The sequence below is a fragment of the Melopsittacus undulatus genome, chromosome 5 (assembly GCF_012275295.1).
Source record: "Melopsittacus undulatus isolate bMelUnd1 chromosome 5, bMelUnd1.mat.Z, whole genome shotgun sequence".
NCBI lineage: Eukaryota > Metazoa > Chordata > Aves > Psittaciformes > Psittaculidae > Melopsittacus > Melopsittacus undulatus.
The window spans coordinates 84,096,641-84,113,600 of record NC_047531.1 but is presented as its reverse complement, the minus strand read 5'-3'; the positions used below and the strand labels follow the sequence as shown (position 1 = coordinate 84,113,600).

The 16,960-nt window shown below is 40.1% G+C and overlaps 1 protein-coding gene across 2 annotated transcripts in view; it reads left to right on the top strand.

Moving 5' to 3' along the window:
- BCAT1 (branched chain amino acid transaminase 1) overlaps positions 1 to 16,960 on the top strand; it is a 57,542-nt gene that overhangs the window by 16,968 nt on the left and 23,614 nt on the right. For both annotated transcript variants that reach the window (XM_034063017.1, XM_034063016.1), the window contains 3 exons: positions 12,371 to 12,571; positions 15,834 to 15,944; positions 16,831 to 16,950. In XM_034063017.1, the coding sequence (XP_033918908.1) occupies positions 12,371 to 12,571; positions 15,834 to 15,944; positions 16,831 to 16,950 (432 nt within the window). The remainder of the gene's footprint in view (positions 1 to 12,370; positions 12,572 to 15,833; positions 15,945 to 16,830; positions 16,951 to 16,960) is intronic.

Here is a 16,960-nt window from a genome sequence, read left to right as displayed (position 1 = left end):
CCTTTGAATTTTACTGCAATTCCTGCTTGAGTTGGAAAGGTAGAATCAAAGTCCCTATATGCTGGGAGGGAAGGAATGAATGCTACTTTCAGCTTTCTCTACTAGCTGCTCACTGTTTTTGGTTCTCATGGGGTTCTCTTAAGTCAGTATCTAAGAAGTGGCATGTTTGTTTTAACTGCTACTGAGCTACCTTAACTGGACTCCTGCAGTTAAAAATCTCATCCTGACAGGTCTGTGATTTACAGGATACTTAAGGTATGGCATTTACTCTAAATGTGACCAGTGATCTTGGAACAGATAAGAAACATGGAAGGAAACAGTGATTATACTAGTTTCCTGTATTGTAGAAAATGTCAAATATCCGGAGTTTATCTACTTCCACTAGATTGAAATCTTTTCTCTCCCCTAACTGTTGTATAGACACATTTATTTATTTATTTATTTAAAGAACTGGCTGTGGTTTGTGACCCTAACCTAAGAAGCTGCACCAGGGAGGTTTAGATGGATATATAGGAAATAATTTCTTCACTGAAAGCGTAGTCAGACATTGGAACAGGCTCCCCAGGAAAGTGGTGGAATCAGTGTCCCTGGAAGTGTTCAAAAAAACATGTACTTTAGGCCCTTAGTGATACAGTTTAGCGGTGGACTTGGCAGTCCTGGGGTAATGGTTGGACTTGATGATCTTAAAGGTCTTTTTCAACCTAGCTGATTGCTTGTTGTCAGCATTGGATGTCTAGGGAGTATGAAACCAGTAATGGGAAGTGGAGTCATCCTCTGTATCACTGAATGTATTTTGGAATGTTGAAGCAAGAAATGCACATACCTGGTTTTGCTCTTATACACATTTCTTTGCATTGGGTAATACCATGTAATAGCACAGAGTTATGTCCTAGGCACTAAATTTTTATGATTAACATTCTTATTATACTGACAAGATTGAATGTTGTGTGGATGATGTAGTGGTCTGTTTGCATACATAACTCTAATTTGGTTTCTTTTAATGTGTATTTTAGCTCTGACATTGAATTCATAATGCTTGGTCTTAAGCAATTCAAGGCATCTATGATTGCCTTTTCTTACCCTCATGTTATTAATCCTGTTCAGAAAGATGATTTTAGTTACATAACTTTTTGCCATGGAATACGTTTTCTCTTTGAGAGACTGGGACACTTTAAGAAGGTGTTTAAGTTTCTCTGTGTTTTAATGACCTGAAGATATGCAAAATTAGTTGGGTAACTTCATGGTGTAAAATTAAGTTCTTTTGGGGTTTTTTTTGTTTGATTTTTTTTTAATGGCCTGTTTAGTGTACCAAAATAGTGCAAACTGTATGCATATACCGAGAATAAAGCAGAATGAAGTAGCTGTAGTTTACAAGTCGATCTGGATTGACTTGTTAATATGAAGACTCATGGTAGTGGAATGAAAAATGTTTATGTGGAGCTTCTGTATTTCAATGTCTTCTCATTCTACTTTAAATAACCGAGTGCTCCTGCGTAGTCTTCTACAGGCAGACAAAGCCTACCCAGGCTCTGAGCCAATGGGATGTGAGCCCATGGCAGACTGGAAGCTATACAGGCAGTTTAGTGCAGTGCTGTGCTCAAACTAATAATCCCTGTTGAGATTTTGGACTTGCTAGATTTAATACAGTGCTATGCTAATATGTTTGTATGACTTCCAGTTCAAACTTGGCTCACATCTAGCTGTGTGAGATGCTGGATATAGTGATTTTTTTTGTAATGATGTATGTTTCAGTATTTGTTTCTTTCATTGTTATAATATTTTAGAACCCAAGCACTGAACTAGGTCAGACTCTAAATTAGAAGGTAAAGATGGCCCAATGTCCGTCTGTAGACCAGTAATGAGTGGTATCCCTCAGGGATCGGTGTTGGGACCGGTCTTGTTTAACATCTTTGTCGGTGCCATGGACAGTGGGATTGAGTGCACCCGCAGCAAGTTTGCGATGACACCAAGCTGTGTGGTTTGATTGATACACAGGAGGCAAGGAATGCCATACAGAGGGACCTTGACACACTTGTGAGGTGGGCTGATGCCAACCTCATGAAGTTTAACCATGCCAAGTGCAAGGTCCTACACCTGGGTCGGAGCAATCCCAGGCACAGCTACAGGTTGGGCAATAAGGAAATTCAGAGCAGTCCTGTGGAGAAGGACTTGGGGGTGTTGGTCAGTGAGAAAATGAACATGAGCCAGCTTCAGTGTGCGCTTACAGCCCAGAAAGCAACCGTATCCTGGGCTGCATCCAAAGGAGCGTGACCAGCAGGTTGAAGGAGGTGATCCTGCCCCTCTACTCTGCTCTTGTGAGACCTCATTTGGAGTATTGTGTGCAGTTCTGGTGTCCTCAACATAAAAAGGACATGGAACTGTTGGAACAAGTCCAGAGGAGGCGACAAGGATGATCAGGGGACTGGAGGAAGAAGTTCTTTACTGTAAGGGTGGTGAGGCACTGGAATGGGTTTCCCAGGGAGGTAGTGAATGTTCCATCCCTGGCAGTGTTCAAGGCCAGCTTGGACAGAGCCTTGGGTGACATGGTTTAGTGTGAGGTGTCCCTGCCCGTGGCTGGGGGGGTTGGAACTAGATGATCTTAAGGTTCTTTCGAACCCTAACTATTCTATGATTCTATGACTGTGAATTTGGTTGGCTCTATGCAAAACATACCGTGCTGTTTCTAGCACTCTGCCTCATTTCATATCCTTGACAAACAATGCAATTGCATTAAATATAAAGAGCAGTAGCTTCCCTAAATGTTTCTATATTGGAAAGCTGCTTTTATATAAGCTGTCTTGAAGCAATAAAAGATGACCGGTTGGATATCTATCTGCGTGTGTGTACGTGTGTATAACATTATATAATAAAGCATCTCCAAGTATTTTGTGTCTTAGAATCATAGGCAATTTAGTCCATCCTTCTACTGAAAGTGTGACTGTAATCAGCACCAGACCAGATCATCTGTGACTATCTGTTGAATGTAGTGCTGTGCTATACTCTTTAGGAAAATGATTTTGTTCTGATGTCCAGTCTGAAGCTCCTGAGCTAAAGCTGTGTCAGTTACCATTTGGTAGGTCCTCTCCATATCATTTCCATAGAAGTACGTAGCTGTAGCCACTGTAAGATCAGGATTCCAAGGCCAATTCTCTGTTGTCATAGAAGTATTTGCAAGCAGAGCACTGCTTTAGAAAAGGTCAGTCTGATTTTCATCGTGATTTCAGCTGAATTTATTTGTGTTAACTTTTCGCCAGGGACAATAAAAGTATTTGCTTTTTACATGTGTTGAATAAAAAAAAATGTTTGTGAGTAGCAATCTTGTTAAATCACTTGATTATGCCTCCTAGCAGGGCATGTATATGTTGCGGAATTATTACAGGAGATTTACAATCAAGTCTATTCTCTCCTTTTCACCTGCCAAGAGGGAAACCAGCTACAGCACAGAGAATATTGAGTTCTGGGTGGTTTCTGCAGTATTCTGCATCCACACAGGCATTGCACAAACTCTTTTGAATATTACTGATAATAGCAGAGCAAGACTACTTTCACATCTGCTGCTTTCATTACAGTTATTAGGCCAGAATGGGTCTAGGTCACAGTAGTGATCAACACACAGGATATTTGCAGCTGAGCATCCTGTTTTGATGAAAGAGAGAAGAAATGAAGCCCAATATGTGTAAATGAATGTTTCAGTGATTGTTGGTTGGTGGGAGAAAGTGGCTTTTCTGAAGGAGATGGTGCAAGTTGCATGCACAGGTGGAGAGCAGGTTAATGCAGCTTAGTATTGTGGATGGCTCTACTTGGCACATGAATGTTTCTAAATCAAGCTTGTTCTCACAGAGTAGCAGCAGTAGTGTCATTGATTCAGGACTGTAGTAGCCAAAAAATGCTACTTTGCAATGATAAATTTTTAGTGCTGTGAAAATAATTCACCATGATCCTCCTGTGACATGTGAAGGGATGATTTTCCAGCAGTCTTCATGCCATCAGGAACCTACCTATAATGGAGCATTTGAGATATGTGGCAGGTCTCATCAGTTTTAGCTTGGTGGCAAGTAGTTCTGTGTTTCTCTTCAGGTGCGTGATGTCCTTCGTACAGCTGCAGACTTTCAGCAAATAGGTTTTCTAAGCTGTAGTAGGGGAACTGATTGTCCCATTATCTGAAGCTGTAGGATTTGCAAATAACATTAATTGTCTTAAGCAAATAACTGAAGCTTTTAGCCAAGATAAAAATAAGTTGCTAGGGGGAAAAAAAGCCAGGGGGCAGTTTGGCTGTGTTGATTTATAGCACAAAGAAAGTGATGCTTTATCTTCTGTTTAACTAGGAGCTTAAGATAAAGCCGGTGCCTGTAAAAGCACAGAAAGTGTACTAGGATTTTGGAAATTCCACTTAGGTTGTATAATTTTCTGGATTTATTTTTTCCAAGGTGAAGAATTGCTTTTAAAAGGCAGAACTATAGCACCAGCCAATGATTTCCAAAAGAAATGGACTCCAAAGCTTAGAAGATCCATGGTGTCCATACCTGTTCCTAAGAATTTGTAATTTTATCTTCTGTCTACCAGTGTGAGAAGGGAGATAAGAGAAAAAGGCAGGTTTGATTAACTGAATGTTTGAAATTATTCCTGTAATTTTAACGTAAAAGATTGTGCCATGAAAACATTTAATATTCCTCAACGTTCTTGAAATTCTACATGAAACTATGAATTCTGAATACCTTCATTGTGTAAATCCATTTCCCTCCATGGCTACAAGCTTATTAAACTCAGGGTAAGGAGATTTAATTGTAACTGCTCAGGACTTGGACGTGTGAGATTATGATTCTATTCTTGGCTACTCCACATAACATGTTTGTGACTGGCCAGGCTACTTAGGTGAAATATTTCCAACTTGTTTGTCTGAAATTTATGTTTGCAGTTCATTTCTTCTTTTAATATGACTAATTTCTTTTTAGAAGTAGAAATGATGTTTCCCAGACCAGGAGCTAGTTGTGTCTCAGGTCTTTGTGGACTGAATTTATAAGTTTTGCTTTAATACAGCATTATTTGAACATGTAAAATACCAGTCCACTGCACTAAAATGTAGTATCAGTTAAATGTCACAGACCTCTCTATTCAGTTTTCTGTATGAGCCCTCAGCTTGTGTTAGGCTCAAACATTCTCCCAGGCAAATTGTTTCTAAATATGGAACATTGTGTTTATGCTGTAATGCAGAAATACAGTGGTTGTGAGGCAAGGAGCAGCACAGCATCAGGAATTGCATTAACCAGGCTGTCATATCTTTCCAATCTGAAGCTCACATGTATCTACACTGCAGACAAGAAGTGCAGTTGCATGGCTGAGGAGGATTTATTTTTCATTGCTAGCTTGACCAGCAGTAGCAGTGAGCTACAGCAGTGTGGTTTTCAGTCCAGTGCAAGCATTGCATTAAAGTCTGCTCATACTGCTTCCCTCTTCATGCTTTCTTATCATTCAGTTAACTGGAATAGCTCTTAGCAAACAGAAGGAGTTTATAGGACCAAAATGCAACAATGTGTCCAGGTTTATGATTTAAAAAGGTTTTATATGCCAAATGTTGTATATAATTCTTTGATAGACGAGATATTAGTTGCCTGTTTTTCATAATCTGAAAATATCATCAGCTGGAGTAAAGGAGACAGAACCAATTAAAATAAACCGGTTGCTTTCCTTAAGATTTCCTTAATATCAGGTAGGAGGTTTCCTTAGGATGTGTAGTAACCCCATTTCTTCATCTTTAACTTTTAAAGTTATATACATCTTCTGATATACATCTTCTGATATACATCTTCTGAAACTTGTGTCAGTGGAGAATAGACTAATGAGTAAAGGATGAAACACCCCTCCTCTCCCCCCCTAAAGCAACAAAACCCCACTCCCTCCCCCCCCCCCAACCCAAACACCACAACCCCACCCCAAAACCTTTACTAGTCAATTTAATTTTCCTGAAACAGTATGAGGCTATAAAGATTCACATAGTTTTGCCACCCTTACATTTTCTAAGGCAAGAAGTTTGTCAATTCCAACCACTTACCTGTTGTCTTGTCAGAGCAGGTTTACATGACTGCCTATTGCTCCAAATCAAACATTCCTGCATCAGAGTTGGAGCATCCGTCAGGTCAGGGGAAAGATTAAAGAAGCCAACAATATGTTGCTTCTTCCCATTGCTTTCAGAATGTAGCAGAAGCTAATTATTTGGTTTGAAAAATATTTGGTAAATATCTGTTATGAATAGTTTAGGTTGGATGCCTTGCAGAGGATGGACTAGACAAAAGTCCACCCATATTTTCTGCTGTTCCCATGGCAGACTCACAGCTGATTCAGACCCTTAACTCCCTTTTGTTTTGTCATTTGCCCTGTGGTCTATTACCCAGTGTACAGTCAACCTGATGCAATGATTCCAGGCCCTAGTTCAATTGCATGTGCTAACATATTCTCAGATGAAGTACCAGGGAAGCTTTATGTTGAAAGATTTCTGGCTGTTCTCCCCAGTGTTGAAGAAGATGTTTTATTATATTTTGTTTCTCTTTATTTTTTTTATATTAGGAAAATTAGGGCTTTCTTCCTACTTAAATGTTACTACATCTTGACACACTTTCCATTTTCAAGCCTCAGGCTCTGCTGTAAATTTAAGACAGTAATGATGGTAAAAAAGATTATAGGATAGCTTACATTAACGTTACTTTTTATACTTTACAAGCTAGTTAGAGATTTTTAAGGATTTATTTAACTCTATCTTACTCTGAGTGGATAGAACACTTGTTCTTACTATTTCTACTATAGACTTTATTATTGTGAGTAGAACCACACAGGGCTTAGCCCTGTACAGAAAGAGATGGTCTCTGCTCCACAAGAGTAGCAGCCTTTTCCAAAGAAGGTGGGGATGGGAAAAGAAATGAACCCAGAGACCTTGATTTACCCAAGGTCTGTGGAACATACATCTCTTTTTCACTCAAATAGATGCTGCTATGGTGTCAGCTAGTGAGTAGTGGATAGAGCTGAGAGGGAGTAAGTCAGATAAACCAGGCAAAAATAACACCTGGGGAAAAGATGTACAGTTGGTTTCATCTACTATAGCAGTATCCAGCGTTTTTGTTTCTAAGACAGGGTTTAGGAACAGGGCTTCTTGTAGGAAGTGTTCTATGGGAGCAATTATGTGCAACATACAGAAGCCTGGGCCCTGTTGTATGGTGCTACTGGGCTGGAATATCTGATATATGAGCTTCTCTAGGCATCTAAGATCACTGCTCAGGTCAGCAAGAAAATGGGGCAATCCTCTGCCACCTGCAGCTTGACTCTGGAAAGTAAAAGAGCTGAATAATTTATAGGAAAAAGGTGGTAGCTTGCTCTTTGGCTGCAAGGCCAAAGAAAACTTGTTTTAGAGAAGAGTTTTGGTTTCCAAAGGTGAATGCGCAATCCTGTTTCTTCAGCCTAGTTACTATCCTCAACTAAGTTCCCCATAACTGCTTTTCTTTGGCAGTGCAAACCTCTTCTCAGTTTGTTATATAGGAAGAGCCAGGCAGAAGGTGTTGTGAGGCAAAATTCCTGCTCCAGCAGAAAGAATGGCTTCCTGGGGTAGATGTATGTGCTGGGGAGGTCTTGAAAAGCACTGATGAAGACTGTATGGCAGGAAAACAATATCCTTATCCCTGGAGTCCTCCTCAAAACCATTCTGTTTAGTCCTAGCCCAGTTCTCTCCAACTGTTCTACCCACACTTTGTTACCTTCCCTCCTTACAGTAATTCCTCATGTTCTTTATAATCAGCCTCCTCAAAATCTGCTCTTCTACTGCAACCCCATTTTGCTGTTCACAAATGTAAGGGCAAAACAAGTTACTCAATTTTGCCTACACTTTGTGTCTGTTATTGCATCAGAAGGCCCTGATCTTTCCTAGGATATGCTTACAAACTCAGTATAAGTAATGAAAAATAATAACTGCATTTGCTTTGTCATCTTGAATGAATCACTTTGACAAAAAGTAGGGGAGGTTACTTATTTCATCAGAGTAGATTGCATTCAGTCTCACTGAGTGGATGTTTGTATTTTGAGTATCTTTGCTGAAACTTGCTGCTACAGTTAAGTAACATGTAAGCTATTTTGCAGCTGAGGTTGTCAGCTCTGTTTTCACCCAAGGAAGTGATAGAAACGCTTGGCCCAGCAAAGCCTTCAGAAAAGTTTGGGTATGTGCAGTGAATTACACCTGTTAGAGCTGCTCAACCTATTCCTTATGGTCTTGTAGTTTCAGTGCAGTGAAAATAACTGCAGCCGAGGATCATTTGGCAAGGTGTTGGTAAAATAAAAATATGCACTTGCCTTCTGCACCTACCCAAGACAGTTCTCTAGGGTCAGAAAGGTAGGAATGTAGTAATGAGAGTAACAGCTTTGGCCAGAAGCTGCTGTCTGCTCTAAATCTGCTTCAGGCTATAGCAAAGGTTGGGTAGAATAAGCATTAAGCTGACATTTTGGCTAGGGGCACCAGAATGTCTTGCTACAGCTTTGGTTAAAATTGACACGAACCAGCATGTCATTTTAATTTGATCTAGCTCATAATGGAGAAGATCTGACTGATCGAACTATGAATTTCAGTTTCAAGAGGCCACAATGTATCTACTTGGTCTGGGTAAAGGTTTGCCCTGGAAGAAGTTGCATTGGAGTCAGCAGGCACTTTTCAGAGGAGAGGCTATTAAAAAAGATGCATCTTGACAAGACAGTGGCTTTTTATAGGTGCAGTGCTGCTATACAAGCCCTGAAAATCAACAATATCCAGCTGTCTTTCCCACCACCCGCTTTAGCCTACCATAGGCAGAGCAGTCTGGTTCTTCCTATTTCTTACTCAAGTGCCCTGGGCTGGGACCTAGGAACATGTATCTTATACATACTGTATTGTTGTAACATGGGGAGTTAGCAGGGATGGAACTGTCTTTGTAATTTTACTATAGGAAACAGGGGCTGAATAGCTGCACTCAGTAGACTCTGTGCCACATGTTTCTTTCCTTCCTTCTTTATCCCCCTTGTCTTTTTTTTGTTCCTGCATTCATCTGGTTTTCTTCCACTTTAATGGTTTTATTATTTAGGTAGCAGCATCAGAAGGTGCTTGAGAGCAGGTTGGTAAACAAAGCAAGTAAAACACAAACCTAATTGAAAATCACCCTTTGTATTGGCAGTACAAACAGTGAAGATCTGAATGGGTGTTAATGCTAATCCCTAATGCATCCTTAATATGCTGCTTTCAGGGCTGGGCAATTGTTGACAAAGGAAAGAAATAAATTGCTGTTTTATAAAGGTCATAGGTGATACCATGGTAGCACAGCAATAGTTTTTTAATGAGTGATATTCAAGTAGTAGGCATTAATAGGAAACATTAATACTTAATCAGTATTTCTGGTCCTAGTCATCTGGCCTTGCTCTGCTCTCTTAGTGTGGGTTCTTCTGAGTGTTTGTTTTCCCTCCTGCTGATGCTGTTTGAACAGCACCACAAAATGCTTGGACAGGTGAGATGTTGTGTAGGAAGTTTTATTGTTCAGGGACCTAGAAGAGGCTGAGTGCAATACTTCATGCTGCAGACCACACTGTGGGTCAAGTGTCACAGCTGGTATTGTTGAGTCAGGTCCTGAATGAAGGCTAGTTTCACTAAAAGCTGAAGGAGGTGAGAAGCAGCAGGTAGGCTCCTTGATCAGTGTGTGCAGCTCCAGGAAGCTCTGTGGTCCAGAAGCTATTTGCTTTTTTTCTGGATAAGCATCACAGCTACCTACCTCTGTAGGCTTTCTGCCTTCAAGTCACTCAACCTGATATCCAGCCCATTGATTTGTGTTTGTGACTGCAGGAAGTCCCCAGTCCTTGGGGCTGAAAGCTAAGCAGTGTGGGCTCCTTCTCTGAGCCATAGGCACTGCTGTGTGACCACCCATCACAGAGAAGTACCCATTTTATTGAACTTGCAGAAGTGAGCATGTGGCTCACCTCTTATCACTAATGAGCCAGCATAGGAGTGACTCTGGATCTAGGATGCTCTTTCTGTTAACCTTTAGAGTGCAACAGAGTGGTTGTATTTGATCAGCATAATTTTATTAAATTAGCACTCACATGACAGACACTTTGAACTGTCTCTTGAACAGTCCAAATCTGGAGAAATAACTTAGGTGGCAAAACTGGGTCAAAAAAAGACCAAATGCTCCCAAGTGAGCATGTTTCTTCACTTTGTGGCTGCAGTTCCCTGCTCTTTCTACATGTGCTTGTGGACCTGTGAGAAGAGCCAAGATAAAATCTTTTTCCATCCTTAAAGTAAAAGCTATTTGTTAACCCTGATAAGGTTAACAAACCGTTTTGTAGTGCTGCCTTTCAACTAGTGTGCTTCCACAACTGTGGGAGTGAAAAGCTGAGGCATAAAAGCAGAAATCAGCACAATGATGGGAGTTCTGGTGGATGAGACTCCATCTGAAAGCTCTGGTTCTCAGGCCACTTTATTGTAAAGTTAATTACCTTAATGAAAATCACCTGAGAGGTGACATAAACCATGGCTTCAGGGAGAGCTGTTAATCTCACTGGCAGTAGTTCTTTAGAAGTTGTGATTCTGTCCAGAGATAAAGCCAAGGATATAACTGCATTCTACATCCTTGCCTAAGCCCCATTCACATCCTCCTCCTGCATAAATGTTTTCCTGAGCTGTCTTCCATTGTGGATAATTACAAACACACTCCTTTGTGGCTTTTAATTTGATCCACACTCCTGTGGGGTTTTGTATTTTCTTTGTTAGTTGGTTTGTTGTGGTTTGCTGTTTGTTTTGTTGATTTTTTGTTTGGTTTGATGTGTTTTTTTTCCCCCAAAGTGCATGATGAAAGGCTGTCAGGTAAAACTCACTTTTGTTTTCAGGACATCATTAAGTAGTGCTTTTCCCATTGCAGTATTCAGCAACATAAAGGGTACTCTAAAGAGTTAAGAAGAGTAATTGTTGTTTTATCACATTAGGTATTAATTCAGTAAGGCTAATGCACTTTAATATTTAGTCAAGCCCTATAACTGGATAGTTTAAAACAAGCTTTCATCTATTCATGTGTTTCATCTCTAACTTAATTTCACATCTAAGCCATTAAGCAAACAAAACCCCAACCAAATCCAACCAACCAAAACCCAAACAAAAATCAACCGACCCATAAAACCAGGCCATTGTACGTTAAAGGCACCTTGAAAATCAGGTTGTTTACAGAGACAAGAGTGCATGTGTTCTTTTTCAAAGGCTTGGCACTATTTTTTTCTTATTTTGCAAAATGAGTCTGAGACGTCAATGGTATCTCTTGCAAAACATGCCTTTTTAGTGCACATACAACTTATTTGAACAGCAATCTGAACTACCCGCGTTCCAGTCTACTTTATATGTCCCCAACATAAAGAAGTAAGGTCTTACTTGGATGGGGGGGGGGGGGTCTGTAATAAGGGTCAGTGCTTTCTGAGTCATGTTAGGAAGGGAAATGGACCTTTGAATACAATTCTTTGTTGGATTCTTTCTTGCTTCTGATCAGCAGTTTAAATGATCAGATGGTACAGAAAGAGAATGGAGAGTGTGAATCGAGACTCTGCCCCCTTCATAGCCCTTTCTAGTTGTTTAGCCCCTATCTGTGTATAAAAGGGGAGTGACCTGTCAGTGCTCCTGCTTTCCTTCTTCCCCTGCTGTTCTTTAGGATGATTCACACCATATGAGCTACCGTAAAGAAAATTAACTCTCTCCCAGCCAAAACCAGTACAAAAATCCCTATTTTGCATTTCTGAGGCTAGCCATAGCTTGTAAGATAAAGTCTCTACAGTTTATCATGCAAGGAAACATTTAACCTTCTTTACTAATGGAGTCTTTCTAGGAAGATATGGATGTGAACAAGTTGATGTGACTCGAGTAATTTTCTGACTGCATGCTCTGATCTCTCACATTGGTTTTATGGATTGAAGGCAAATCAGCATAATGTATCTACTTAGCTGTGAGAGGGATTAATTTCTGATGATCAGTTTATGTTCTGAGATACAGCAATTGAGTGTTTCTGGAACTTGTATGCATATGTTAATCTGAATGTCCAATATATTTTCATCTGCTGATTTTCTGGTTTTACAGTTTGTACTGCTTCCTCCACTTAACAGTTCTTCAAAATATGCCAAGTACTTCTGGTATAAGCAGCACTGGGTATATGTGTGCATACACAGTATGAGGACTTTGCCAGCTACTTAGAGGTTAGCTGCCTTTAAGCATTCTGTTATTAAGTGTCCTCACAGGTAAAATATCGCATTTGTCCATGTTCACTGATGGAGAATAACTTAAAATCAGTCTGAGTTGATCATTTTTATACACTTTATTTTTGTCTTCATGTTCCTTCAGGCTTCAGACTTGATTATCACCCCAGCTACGACTTTGAAGGAAAAACCAGACCCCAATGGTTTGGTGTTTGGAACTGTGTTCACTGATAATATGCTGATAATTGAATGGTCCTTGGCTTCAGGATGGGAGAAACCTTATATTAAGCCACTTCAGAACCTTTCATTGCATCCAGCCTCCTCATCTCTGCATTATTCTGTAGAAGTGAGTACTGAATTGATTTGGAAACTGCTATTCTGTTTCATTAGCTCTTGAAACCGTACCTTTGTGATACATGGATTATTACTTTCTGAAGTTCATTAGTATTGAGTTACATTTTGTTTTGATAGCTGATGTCCTGCCAGAATAATTCCATTATTTACAACAAGGTTATATTTATGTTAGTATAACTCAGAACGAACTCTAACCTGTGGATTCCAGTTCACTCTAACTTCCTAGACTAGTGAAGGTGACCCTTTCTACATCAGAGATTGTAGTGATAGGACAAGGGGTAATAGGGTTAAACTTAAACAGGGGAATTTCAGGTTAGATATAAGGAAGAAGCTCTCTAATGTAAGGGTAGTGAGGCACTGGAACAGGTTGCCCAAAAAAATGATAAATGCTCCATCCCTGGCAGTGTTCAAGGCCACACTGGACAGAGCCTTGGGCAACATGGTCTAGTGGGAGGCGTCCCTGCAGTGGGATTGGAACTATATGACCTTGAGGTCTTTTCCAACCCAAACCATTCTGTTATTCTATAATGCCTGCGTGATGACAAATTCATTTGAGAAAGTGTTCTAGTTCACTGACAATTACTGTCCAGTTACTATTTCTTATGTAACTTAATGAAGCACTGGATAAAACTCTGAAATTCCAAGAGTAACTTTAATATGGGGACTGAACATGCACTTTGTGAGAGTTATTTTAAGCTGTTTTAAAGGTTCATATCTTGGATTGCAGGACAGACTAGATAGATGTTTGTTTGCAACTCCAAACAAGTCTGAAGAGCTCCAAACTAGATCTGATATATTCAGCATATACAAGTGCATTTAAGCAGAAAACATAGAGCAAGGAATTTTGGAAAGTGAAATGTTAAGTTGGAAACCAGCGTGGTTAACAGTTTCCGTGCTTAGCTGCTTACTGGCTAAAGCTGCCTTTTGTGTCTCCAGAGCAGCTTCAGCTATACTCACATTTGTGTGAGAACCTCAGCAGGGCACATATGGTGAAATGGGAATCTGTTTCTCCTCCCACTTCTGGGTAGGTGGGAGCGTCTCCACTGAAGTAAGTGGAGTTGCTTGTGCTTCTTTTATTATGTTTTTGTCCATTTCTTCTCCTTTTTTTGTTGTTTATTTTTTTAACAACCACTAGCATGAAGGAAGGATCAAGCTTTTCAGCTTCTCCTTGCTTGTTGTCCCTGAGCTCCTGCCTTCACCATTTTTTGTTGCTGCAGTTCTTTCCCCATCTAGCCACTGGGCCTCCAAAGGTCCTCTGTAAATTACAACAGGCCCCTTGTGACTAAGGCTGCAGCTCTTGATCTGCCCAAGAAGTAAGAAACCACGCTGGAGTCCTGGATCTATATTTCACTCTTAGTAGCATACTGCTTTAATGCTCAGCATCTGGCCTAGTCTGAAGTCATTGCTAATATGAATATGCTCTTCTTTTTTTTTTTTTTCCTCTTTTTTTCCCCCCATTTTTTTATTCTTTTACCCTTATTGCATCACGATTCCTCTAGCCAAGAGGACAGACAGAGGAGAATCTGGTGCCAATGCTGTGGCTCAATGAATACGCAGTGGGTATAATAAACATGATGAATTTGGCATTCCCTCCCCTTTTGCCTTGCCCTCCATGATGCAGTGTGGTAGTCTGGATCTGCTGAACTCCAGATCCAGCTCCTGTGATGTACAGATGTCAGATAATATTGTTTGCACACCACTGCAGCAACCAACCATCAAGCAACCACAGCAGTTGCTTTTATTCATGTGAGCATTTCTGGAACACATCACTGTCTCCCTTTTGAATGAGTGAAAGGTTTTACTGAGCTCTGGAAAGTATTTCACTGGAGAAAAAGATTTAACAGCTTGAGAAGGCTTTGTGTTTCAGTAATGATGTGATTCTTACTCCTCGCAAACCATTGATCAGATAGTAGTAGCAACATTCCTTTCTCTTCCCTCTCATTAAATATTCTGTGAGTGTGTTGGGGAGAAGGGTGGGGGGAAACAACCGTTCTGTGATAAGATAGTGGCATTACAGCAATGTGGTATTAGCTAGTAACTGACCCAATAAAAATCATATCAAAGTATCACCATATAACCAGCTATGCCACCCTTTATTAAAAATGTTTCTTTTCTTATAGCCACATCTGTCCCATTAACTGTTTCCTTTTCAAAACTGCACAGAAGCCTTTTAATAAGATAAATTTTTTGAAGGCCAAATGTTCTGGGTTCTAATTCTGGTTCTGCTACATAGTTAGCATATAGCCAAAGGAATATTGTTGCGATTCCTGCAACCCAGTTACAAACCAGTTAAAATTTGTCATGTGGAAGGACCTCACAAAGGTTTTCTAGACATTGCACTCCACTGATCCTTCTGGGGAAATGTTATAGAATTTAATAATAACGAAACCTTGAGTATTCTACTAAAATTACTTACACACAAATACAGGATTCTTTTTTTTGTTCCTAAATCTGTAACTGCAAATAACTATGGATATTTTGTGGGTATATTGTTTGCTGTGATTAGGAGATGCTGTAGAACATTCTGCTGGTAGGGCACTGATGGAATAACGTTTTTGGTAAATTGACTGTCAACACCAGTCATCTGGATTGTGCAGTTTGATGGGATAGCTGTGGCTAATTTAAGTTTCCTGTTAAGTATAGGTAAACATTTTCATGCATTCTCCCTCTAGTGTAAGGCTGATGCCTCTGTCTCTCATGCTAGCTAAACCCCTTTCCACAGCATAGGGTTGTATGGGGGAACTAAGTGACCAAGATTTTGCTGCAACTACAACAAGAACTACAACAGAGTTCTTTTAATTACCTTATTCCATGCTTCCTACTGAAATGAATTTTTGGACAGAGCCCTAAAAATATTTAACATATGTAATTAAATTCTATAGATCTTTTCCTTAAGGTGGAGAATACTGATTTAGCTCAGCTTTATGTATCAGTCAGGATGTAAGTGAATAGTTAAGTCAAACACATGCTACAAATTTTAATTGCTGTAACCAAGTTGTGAAAAAAATGGTTGTTGTTAAGTCCTCTGACAGATGAAGTCGTCTGAAGCATAGGCAGGTCACCTTTGCAATATAAATGTCATAAAACTCCCTCAAAGGAGCGTGCTGCAGGCATTAACTAGTTGGCACTTGTGCCTTAAGTACTGTGTAGTTCTTTGATTTTCAAAACCTGTTTGTTGCTTTTGCACAGATTATCAAGGGATAAAATGTCTCAATTATTACTTGCTTTCTTTTTCCTCCTTTTCGGCTTGGTAGTTGTTTGAAGGACTGAAAGCTTACCGAGGAGTGGATGGCAGAATCCGCCTGTTCCGGCCAACCCTCAACATGGAGAGGATGGCACGATCAGCAAGACGAGCAACTTTGCCAGTATGTAGTTAAGGTGTCTTGTTCACCTAAGTCAGAGCATATTTTCAGTTTCAAAATGCAAACCTCTGAACCTTTACAGTATTGTAACATTTATCAAACACTCTAACTCTTGAATAGCTCAGTTAAACTTCGTTAAGGGATCATATTCAGTGAACTGTTTGAAATACATTTTTCCTTTAAATCACCACAGTGTTTTGCTTTCTTCATTCTCTAATGCCTCAAATGTGTTTCTGAGGGATGAGAGCTGTTCTGCAGATATTTGCATGCAGAGCTGATTAAATTGTTCTGGCACTAATGTCCTTCCTTTTCTTCTTTCTACTTCAGTTAAGTCCTTCAGCCTCTGAGTGCCTTCATTTTTGGTCATGCTAGCAACTTAACGTGGCTTTTAACAACTGGATATTGGCCAGTGATTTTCCTCCCATGCTTATTAGGTTTATTACTGTAAAAATTTGCAGTTTCATGAAACTAGGAGACTTGGTGGGTCCCTCAGTGTTATAACACAAATCACTCTTTCTGCAGAAGAGGTGGTGCCATAGCTTGCAGTGTGCCAAAGCGAAGGTGTTGGCTGCACAGGCTGTTCTTTCCATGCGCTTTGGAGGCAAGAAGGGTCAGTGGCTCCTTTTTGCTATCTCAGAAGGATACTTTTCTTGCAGTCGAGGTCATCCAGGATACTGCATAAAAAGGCACAGTAGCAAAAACCATGGGATCTTTGAATTCTGTGAGAAATTAAGTCAAGGAAGACGGTGTAGTCCTATGAACCTCTATGGGCTGTCACTGTTACTTATCCTGATGAAGCATTCCCCTTAGCATATGGATCTATAAAGACCACAGAGTGTTTAGGCTCTGTTTCTCCATTTGCTTTTCACGTTTTGCTTTTCCTTACCAGCATTTTGACCAGAATGAGCTTCTAGAGTGCATCCGGAAGCTTGTGGAAGTGGAAAAGGAGTGGGTCCCATACTCAACCGCTGCCAGCCTTTACATCCGTCCTACCTTAATTGGAACTGAGGTAAGAAACA